The 10,737-nt window shown below is 37.7% G+C and overlaps 1 protein-coding gene across 3 annotated transcripts in view; it reads right to left on the reverse strand.

Annotated features, from left to right (window-relative positions):
• The window catches only part of zgc:171482 (zinc finger protein), a 68,525-nt gene extending 60,054 nt beyond the window's left edge, over window positions 1-8,471 (reverse strand). Inside the window, exon 1 of one of the 3 annotated variants that reach the window (XM_058378277.1) lies at window positions 8,331-8,471. In XM_058378277.1, the coding sequence (XP_058234260.1) occupies window positions 8,331-8,336 (6 nt within the window). In that variant the 5' untranslated portion in view covers window positions 8,337-8,471. Of the gene's footprint in view, window positions 1-8,122 lie in introns of all 3 variants that reach the window. The other 2 variants (XM_058378292.1, XM_058378286.1) reach the window with 2 other exon arrangements.
• Window positions 8,472-10,737: the final 2,266 nt, after the last annotated feature.

The following is a 10,737-nucleotide window of genomic DNA, read 5'->3' on the forward strand; positions in this document are numbered from 1 at the left end:
ATAATCAGACAAATAAACCACTTAAACTCAAAAAACTAAAAACTAACTTGAAATTGAAAGTGCAGCCAGTACTATCTGCTGACTGTTTTGGTCAATAGTAAAGAAGCTAAGGTCAGCTCAGAAAGCTTTCTCCTCTTCCAACAAGGTGTTCATCAATGAACAGATTTCTGCATCATATTTTGTTAGCAAAACCCCCAAATTGGGAAATGCACCCATATATTTGATTAATTCATAGTATTAAAAGTATTTACACCCCTGTCTGCAGCTTGAGGACTTACATTTCCTGCCATAATGCACAGTATTGATTTTTGTCTTGATGTTTGTCTCTGAAATGTCACTGTGCTCTGATTAATGTTTGTCTTGAATCTCTTAGATGACTCACTTTATTACTTAGGAATAGACAAAATGTCACACACCCATGGTGTCATGAACAAAGAAATATGTCACATATCAAGTGCAAGATTCATTTCCTGATGGTGCATCCGACATGTGGCACCCAGATGCAGAAAGTACATTTTCAGAAGCACAGCACTTCAGAATAAAACACAGGGGGATGAAATATTGAACATCATCTCACAAACACCACCTTCAAAGAAATCCTGGCCCCCGATTGGTGGTTCCAATTATGGTGCATGACATTTCTCTGAAATCATCCAAACACTGCAGACTACAGTCTATTTGTCTACAGTGGTATTTCATGTCTACAGTTCCCATGAAACTCATGAGGGCAAAGACACCCAGCCAGTAATCTAACACATTTTGTATATAAACTCTAAGCCTAACTGTTATAAGCGCCTCTTTAATGAGATGTGCAAGAGAGGTGGCCATCATATCAGAGGCTAATGGACCTTAAGTTAAGAGCCTCTGAGAATCTGGGTTCTATTTGAAATAAATTAAAAATAAACTGGCCATTTCATATCAGAAAAAAAGGAGATAAAAAGGCTACAATTTACCAAATGTCTTGATCGCTCTAGAATACAAATAAGAGCTGCACTAATTAACATTGTAAACGTTTTAAAGAGCCGATTGTTTCTACACGTGCATTATTATTTTGCTCCAAATAAAACATATCTGAAGCCATTTACTGCAAATCGAAAACCTAGTGGATTGTTTGGCTTTTACAGTGCTGTTTGTGTCCTTAACCTTTATAAGCACTGCTCTGTCCTTGCACTTTTGAATTCATCATGTGCTCCCAGCATGCCTTGCAAAGTCCTCGGTGAGTCTGGCATTCGCTTTGAGTAAAAGAACTATGAGGATGACAAGGTACCAAAAGCCAGCAACATGTCAACACGATTGCAATCAGGCCAAGAGGACCACTCAGGCTGCAGGTCCCCTTCGTGACAAAGTGACCCAATAAGAGGACTAACATACCACTGCATAGCTCACAACTCATACTTAACTTACTGATCAACTTTGCAATGAAAACAAATTGTTTATTTTTGTCTGTATCAGTTATGCTAAATATAACCTTGGATTGATTGGATTTAGCCCACAAAGAGAATTGCTAGCCCATTATCAGAATTGATAACTGCTCTATGAATGCTGGGACATTAGTTAGAGGATGTAAATCTCTGCTTAACTTTAGACTTGTGCTTTGAATAGCTACACTAACACCTTTTTTTTATTCTCATCATCTTTGTCAGGACCTTCCATTGACACACACACACACACACACACACACACACAGCAAGTATGGCAAATCAGTATATGCTCAGTCATGTTCATGCATCCACAATTTTAAAGTGACTCATACATTAATAACAGAACCTTCTCAATTAGTACTCCTAGGTAACTCCTACTGTTCTTCAGGGTACCCCTGGGCCTTATCCTGGGCTGTGTTTTGTTTTCCTTGTACATGCTTCTGTTCTGGTCTATCTTTCAGAAATGTAACATCTCTTATCACTGCTATGCATATACTGATACGCAGCTGTAACTTCCACTGAAAGCTGGTGATAAAGACTCACTTAATCTCATTTTTACTGTCTCAGGAACATTACACTTTGGATATCAAGCAACTTTCTGCAATTGAACCAGAATAAGACTGAAGTTATAAGAATGCAGTTGTTATATTTTGTCATCCTGCTTTTACCAAAGCTATAGCAGACAATCTGGGTCCATTTTATCTCATATACCCAGCTATGTAAAAAATACAGCCATTGTTTTTGCAAATAAACAGAAAAAAGGAAATAAGCTCACCTCTAAGATATTACCAACTCAAATCCATTGCTAAATTAAAAAGTATCTTAATATTTAAAAATCTGAGAAATGTTTATGCTTTCATTTCTTCTTCTATAGACTACCGCAATTCCCTTGATTTTGGGATCAGACAGACATCATAGTCACGTCTACAGCTGGTCCAGAGTGCAGCTGCCAGGGTTCTAACAGGTACCAAAAAAAAACAAAAAACATTCTCCCTCCACTGGCTACCTCTTAATACAGAATTGAATTTAAGGTTTTATTGCTTGCACTGCAGCAAGCTAGACCTCTGATCTTCTTTGCCCACTTTCTACTTCCAGAAACTTAAGATCATCTAATCAGCAACTCTAACTATTACACACACAGACACACACAGAGGAAGGTCAACAGTGACCAGGCCATTTCAGTTGCTGCTTTAATAAATAGTCATTCTCCATAAGAGAAATTTTTCAATCCAATTTGAAAACATATTTATTCTCCAAGGCATTTGAATTCTTGTAAGGTCTCCATCATCCCACTGTCTCTCTGTTTCTGTTTTGTTACTAGTGCTCTTTGTTTTGTTGCTTTCACCTTATTAGCCTATTTACACTATTTGATTTCTTAATTAAACTGATTTGATGTTACAGTAAAGCATGCTGGTTGTCTTTTAAAAGTGCTCTAAAAAGAAAGGTGCCTTGACTTGACTTCTGCTAGAGGAACATACACTAAGAAATGAAAAGTTTGAAATTAAAGCTCATGATCTGTTTCACAAAACTGTCTAGGTCTACTTTTCATCTTCCATCAGTTCAAAGGAAAGGTGTAAATGTCACGTTTTTCACACATTTCTAGTCAGCACTTGCAAAAATCATGCACTCTTTCCCTCTCTTTCTCTTACACATCATTTCCACACATTTGGAGAATGAATAAAGCAAAATGTCCATTAAAACAGCAAGTGCTGTGTCAGTGATGTGGAACTTTTTTTGCTCTCTAATTGCTTAATTGAATTGCTTCTATATTACAGTTCTGAAGAACCCAAACACATTAAATAAACATATGCATGTATATGTATAAGGTGTCACACTGGCATTGCATGTGTCTAGGGAATGAATAAATGAACAATAATGCATTCAGCCTCCTTGTGTTGAATACAGTGAAATTGCTGAAATTAGTTGAATAGCAGGGACTGGAAAAGATCTGTCTCATCATTTAAAAATTAAGAATAGACTAAATATACTTTTGATTGGGCAGTCGTTTCCTGTATGGGCAGGCAAATGAGAAATGCACATTAGAATCCATTATCAGGAGAAATCTGTTTTTTATTTCCCCATGGGTTTGCAGAGATGTAATGTTCAGATAACTTTTGCGTCAGCTGAGTGTTGGGTGACACCTTTACACGTTCTGCTTCGAGCTAAATTTGAAGCGCTACATTCTTTCTCACTGGCTCTTCAAGTAGCTGATCACATGCTCGTGAATTGATTTTTTCGCAACCAAAGTGACACTGATCACTGACATTCTGCACAGATTTTGAAGCCCAAGTTATCATATACAAGATTATTAGATCACAGCTGCTGATTTGATTCAAAGCTCAGGTTTCTGTCCATATGGTGTCTTCCGTGTTCTTTCCCTGTCCTTGTGGTCCGATATCCTCCCACCTCCTAAAAACAATCCAATATTTGAAATGGTTACTCTAAACTACCCTGATCTCCCTATGATCTTGGAATAGACTCCAGATCCATTGAAGATGTGTATTTATAAAGTCTAAGCAGTTGTCGGTGTGAATCTCAGGAGATCAGAAGATCACGAAATACTTAAACCAGCCCATCTGGCACCAACAGCCACATTATGATCAGTGTCACAAATATCCCATATCCCCATTCTAATGATTGATGTGAACATTGACTGAAACTCTTGATCTGTATCTGTATGTTTTTTCGCATTCTGCTGCTGCTACATGATTGATTGATTGGATAACTGCTATATGAGCAGGTGTTCCTAATGAAGTGGACAGTGAGTGTATAAGCAAGTAATAGATCCTTCCTTATTTTTAGGCATGCTGAATAAAAAAAAATATATTAATAATAAATCTGAGAATGAGATCCAATTATGCATTTCAGTGAACCATTTCATTTTCTGCTGTGTGTGGAGACACCTGGTAGTGACCTTGTTTTGCACAGACTGTCAATCTGCTGTTATTCTTTTATGTCTCAAACACAAGACGGTCTACGGTTTGAGCTCAATGTACCACAATATATGCACAGCTTATGTTTCTAAAAACAATGAAAGCATATGTGGAAAAGAAAAAGCAAGAAGACAAAGTATTGCACTCTAACAACAGATGCTATTCAGTTGTGGTGGAGCACATGAAAGGTTAAGACCTCACAGATAGTTCAATCCCAGCTCCTCGGGGGACATGGAAATGGCAGTAGAAATCACACATAACACATCTGACAGAAGCATCACACCATGAAAAATGCAAACTGAAATCTCTCTGCTTTTTTCACAATATGTGCTGGTATTCCTGGCTCTGTGAAGGTAAAAGTATGTAACAGACTTAGCACCAAAAGACATTTTCAGTTCTATACCATAATCTATTATTCTTGTTATAAACCAATCAAATGTGTGTGAGGTGAGAGACTTAGTTTCTGCATTGTTTTATAAGAATTTTCATTCGTTTCTTGCTTATTGTTTCTTGGAAACTGGAATGGAAATAAAAGCAGTATACAAGTCTGACAAAGAAGGACAAGCTGGATATGCAGGAAATATCTCATCTGCAGCACTAGACATGATGTCAATCTTGAAATGCCTGATATTGCCTTCAGTGCTTAAATCCAGGATGAGGGAATGATAACATGGCATCCTTCTGACAGGATGAACTGGAAAAAAGTGAATTAAAGACAAAATTCTGCTTTGTTATTGAGGCTTCCTCTGATAGATGAAGCACATTGTATCTGATTTTCAGCCTGAACACACACACACACACACACACACATAGAGAGCATAATCAATATACAGTCTAAGGTGTCTCTCCTTGTCTTAATAGACTTAAAGCTCTGCTGAATCTGATGTGTTGCCAAAAACAGTGCATTTCATTTCTCAACAAAATAGACAAAAAATGAAATAAGTGAATCCTAACATATAGTCACTGACCATGCTGGAAATGCCTTGGTAACTGGCAACACTATGGTAACTCAAATAGACACTCTTTAAAGCCACAGTGTGCAGAAAAGCATATCAGAATGCACAACATGCCAAATCTTCAAGAGGACCAGCTACAATAGCAGAAGACTGGTGTGTGCGTGTGTGTGTGTGTGTGTGTAATGAGTAATAAATGAGTAATAAATGAGTAATAAATGAGTAATAAATGTCTTTTCATATGATCCTAGTAGCATTAAACCTACAAGTAACTACACTAGAAAACTAGAATTGTGACAATATTAAATTCTAAAGACTGTTATATGAAATTATTTATAAATAATAATTTGCATACACCACATGCTCAACATATTTTCTGATTAATAATAATGTTTAAAATAATATGTCATTATTTGACTATCTAATCACATATAGGACCATGTATAAGATTTTGCCATGGGTAGAAAAGGAGCTTGAGCTCCACAGAAGGATACACTTTGCTATTTATGACAGAGGGTTCAGTTGGGTTATGCTGCCTGTTGCCATGGAAGCTTATAAGAGTGATGAAATTACACTGTGGTCATAGAAGGCTGGCTCAATTATGAATGAACCTCAATTATCGTCCTTTATAATTCTTCAAAAAGAGGGACCAATTATGTTGATTAGTAAATAACAGAGGTTTTCAAACAGCCCTCACTGGTCTGGCAGAGGACAAGCCAAGGTATCTGTTTATCCTTTCTGGCAAATTGACCAACAAAAGTGTGTCAGAATGTGTGTTATCATCTGTTGCCATGTGTAGGGAGTGTGCAGGAGGGGAGGCAGTGTGTGGCATCCATCAAAGCAGAGCAAATCATCAGTAACTATAAACTTTTTTCCAGCAAAGTCCAACCAAGTCCATCAATCAAAGCTGAAGGATGGAAGGTGCTACAAAGTGATCCCTGCTCAGTGGAGAATAATCTGTTATCTCCTGTCCAAGCCCTGTAATCATGCCATGTGTACAATGTGCAGGCCTATTCACAGAACAGGCAACACATATGACACACTGGACACATGAGACACATGATATATGAGAGGGACTGTCATCACTTCAACATCAACGAAAATATTCTGCCTCACCTAGGCATATGGCAGTAACTGTTTTCAGTATTTGTAATTGTATATTTAAAGCCAACCTCACTACTACCTTTTGCTGATTGCGTTTGATTGTTTGGAAATCATGTTGTTTTTTTTTCTTTAGACATGTTAAGCAGTTGTCTCTTCTATTATAGTAGATCACTATTACTGTATTTATTTTTATGACTTTAAAATAGTACATTATTACAATGAAAACTGTAACTAAGACAAACTCTGAAATAGTTCATATTACACTATTATAACATACTGTTTTTCTTTGTGCAATACACAACAAGAACATAAAAATAGCATGAACAAAGAACCCGCCAGGTGAAACGCAGAGAAAAACAAAAGGATGTAAACCTGTCCATGACTGAGCATTTTCCATACAATGATAAACTAATAATAACATGTAATGTTAAAAGGTTCAGTGAATAAAGAAATTATGATGCAGTCTACTTCTCTATCTAAAATGTAATGAGCAATGTAGGAAACACAATGATACATGACACAGGTATGTAGGTAATAATGAAAAACATCAACCACAATTCCACCAATGCCCTTGTAGCCAATGATACACCCTCAACAATACACTCTCAAAGATAAATTATAACATCTCTAGCTCCGGTAGCCCTAATCACTCCAGTCTAAATGAAAGCTTGATGAATGAAAAGTCCACATGACACTAATTAACAACAGGAAACTATCATGATGGACATGATAACAACCACAACCTTCAAATTTCCACCTCTTTCTTAATTCCATGGAAAATCATTTTTAACTCATTTTTTTGTATTGTTGGTGTGTACATTACACCCATCAGAATGCTGACTGCACATGAAGATTCACTACTGCTTCATAAAAATTCCTACATAGTCACCAGGTACAGGATGAAACTTCTACAAATAAAGCACTATTACTTGGAGAGAGAAAAAACTACACTCTCAGAAGAACGACACATGATGACGAAAAAAATATATCAATGACTAAACTTTACCTTTCCTTGTCCCTGGAGTGGAACCCTGAAGGATACATCTGCTTACCTTTAATAGATCTTTTACCAAGAAAGATGATTATAGTGAACCTTTAAAACTGTTCCTTAAATCAAATTATGGTCCAGCAATGTGCTTTAAATCTTTTTAAAGGTACATTATATCCACATTTCCAAACCAAAATACACAGCAAAGGTAACGGTATCACCGCAGGGACAAAGAAAGGTACACTTTAATAGCTTTTCTTTTATTCCTGAGTGTACTCAAAATAGCCCATTAGAGTAAAGCTGATGGTTTTGCTTAGGAATTAAAGCATAAGCAACAAAACGGATAGAACAAACAAAACAAAGAATTAAATATTCAGCCTCAAAGTTAATTATCCAGGAAAGGATGTTGGCTGTTTTTTTATTGTTTTTGTTTTTTTGGAAAAGCGTCCTTTTTCTTTTAACTTCAACTCGTGTTATTTTCTGGTATTAACAGCTAGTTAGTGCATCAGAACTGGACAGTGTTAAAGGAGCAGTGTTGACTGTTTACAGAAACGTTGTGTTTGTATATTTACAGAATTATAGTATGCATAACGTTGAGGCATGGTTTATTCAACACTGGGTGATGTACCGGGAATGTGATCTTTTATTTTTTTTTTGCAATTATTTTTAGTTGTGAGAGAGAACCCGGTGTGGAGAGAAACAGGTGCGCGCGACTTCACTCACCTTCCTCTACGCTGTTGTTTCCTGTATAAAAGCGCCTCAGATTCGCAGCTGTACTCATCCGCCTGGTTGCGCGGCAAACTTTGAGTTCGTTCCTGCAGCTCTACGGCATGGTCTCGCTCGCTCTCGTGCTCTCGCCGTCGAGCTGCCACGAGTCGAGGGAAGGTGTCGCGCGCGCAAACGGTAAACGAGCAGACAGACGGTGCCTCACCTTCATCAGATCCTCCTCTTGGTCCACTTCGCGCGAGCAACAGCCTTCAGTGACGCGCAGCCGATGTCATCGACCGAGCGCGAGCGAGCGGCCACGTTCAATAACGGGCGCTGTGCGCGTGCGTAAGGGGAGACACCACGCGCGCGGCGGGATTCGTTGCCTACATCAACACCCCCGCGCAGGCATCACTGGCTATTTAACAGCTACTGTTCACTCTCAGAAAAAAAAAAAAAAAACTGTACGTTTCCCTCGTCGCTGCATCAAGGGTACATCTTTTGTACTTTAAATTAAATTGAAGATACATAAATTGACCTTAACAACCACTGATGTACCTTTAAAACTTCACCACATGCACCTTCCCAGGTTAACAACACATAATATATGTACCGTTGATGGTGCAAATACAGATACCTTTATTCCCTATACAAGCTCTTTGCATGCACAGCTGATTAGTCAGAAAGGTTATAATCCTCTGGAACCGTGTGCACTATTCAGTTTGATTCAAATACATTTTATCTGTATAGTGATTTCAACAGAAGACATCGTCACAAAGCGGCTTTATAGACATTGTACATTTAAAATGTATCCCTACTGAGCAAGCCAGAGACAAGAGTGGCAGTGATAAACTACCTGAGATGACATGAGGAAGAAACCTTGAGAGAAACCTGACTGAAAGGAGAAAATGTGCTCATCTGGGTGACACTGGATAGTGCGACTGGAAATAATTTCCATCTATAGCTGTATACTGTATGGTCAAAAATGCAATTGTGTAATCAGTAACTAGAATTTATGATCAACGTATGAATATAAGCATCAGACTTTCTGAATTCATTATAGTTTTGTCTATTTTGTAATGTTAATGTAGAAAACTTTTCTTAGTAATTGAACTCCTAAGGCTATCCAAGGAAAGTGTACTGCTTCTGTAACTATAATCAGTGTAACTGGTATTGGATAAGCATATATATATACTGTACAAATATGTTTTGAGGATGGTGATCAAAAGTGCCTAGAAAAGATGCCATAATCAGCTCAGGTACAGTTTGGTACCTTTATTTCTAAATTATATTTCCAGTAACGCAACAGGAGCACTCAGCATTAAAGCAGCATGGTTCATCCACTGACTAATGCCCTTAGTCACTCTCCAAAGAAAAGATTAAATCTTGTACTCGAAAGGAACAAAGGATTACAACAAAGGGCTTCCCTTTCAGAAAAGTCTGCATAAACAAGCTAGAACAATTAACCATGCAAAAGAGCAATTTTACAAGAGTGTTAGATGTGAAAGTGTGTTAAATGTCTAGAAGAGGGTTTGATGTACTGAAAAGGTTTTTTTGAATAGTAAATCATGGTCCTTATCTGTACTTCATGCTCACTCCATGCAAATACACACACACACACACACACACACACACACTCATACATGCTGTCATCCAAGTTAAACTCTCTTAACTCTGTAGGAGTAAATTTCATTGTGTGGGTGTTCATTTAACCATGGTGACTTCACCATGCTCTTACAGACCTCTCATTATTTCTTTCGCCCACTAACAAGATATAGTAAAAACTAAACCACAACAAATGATTTACCAAGTAAATTCTACACATTTTCCAAAAGTGTTTTCAGGCGGTGAATGCTTTCCACTGCTCCATCATGGAAGAAATGAAATAGACATGATACAATAAGAAAGAGAATACAATAGCATTGTTCATTTACCCCCATCACATTCTTACGGTAAAATGCCTCGTGTAATGAGCATGTATAATGTTAATCCAAAAGCTCATCTAAAAAAAGGCTAGATTATATGCGTTTTAAGGAAACACATTTTCTAAATATATTTCTCCACCTTCGCTGTACCGCCAATTAACTTGTGAATTGCAACAGCACTGCTTAGTCATAAAGAATTTGCTTGTGAAATTGCCACATTTTTGCTCATGTATAAAGCATTGAATTGAATAACAATAATAACAGCCTATGAAATGCTTTCAGCAGATATGGCAGCTGCTTTTGTAGAGGATCCAGATCCTTCGAGCTCAACACAATAAGAATGCAAAGAGGACAGAGCAAGCCAGTTCACCAGAATGCTAATTTAACGGGTGGATGCCAAATTCATTCGACACTGTGCTCATGTGTAACATGCTTCTTGGCAGAGACATTCGCTCTTCAGCTGTGCCATATACTGAACACAGTAGTACACACTTCCGTTCAAATAGCGAAGGTGTCATGCCAGTGCACAGGAATACTCTCTGCACTCCAGAGGCCTCGGTTGCCATAATTTTCCATCACTGTCATGGTTACTGATTATTTCCACGTGTTTCTAATGGCTTCCTACTCTATAAAAACAACAATAGCTGCTAGTCTCATTGTGAAGTTTCTTCTGTGGGTCTTGAGACATCCGTTCCCTGTCAGTTTGAG

The sequence above is a fragment of the Hemibagrus wyckioides genome, linkage group LG03, assembly GCF_019097595.1.
Source record: "Hemibagrus wyckioides isolate EC202008001 linkage group LG03, SWU_Hwy_1.0, whole genome shotgun sequence".
In the NCBI taxonomy this organism is placed as follows: domain Eukaryota; kingdom Metazoa; phylum Chordata; class Actinopteri; order Siluriformes; family Bagridae; genus Hemibagrus; species Hemibagrus wyckioides.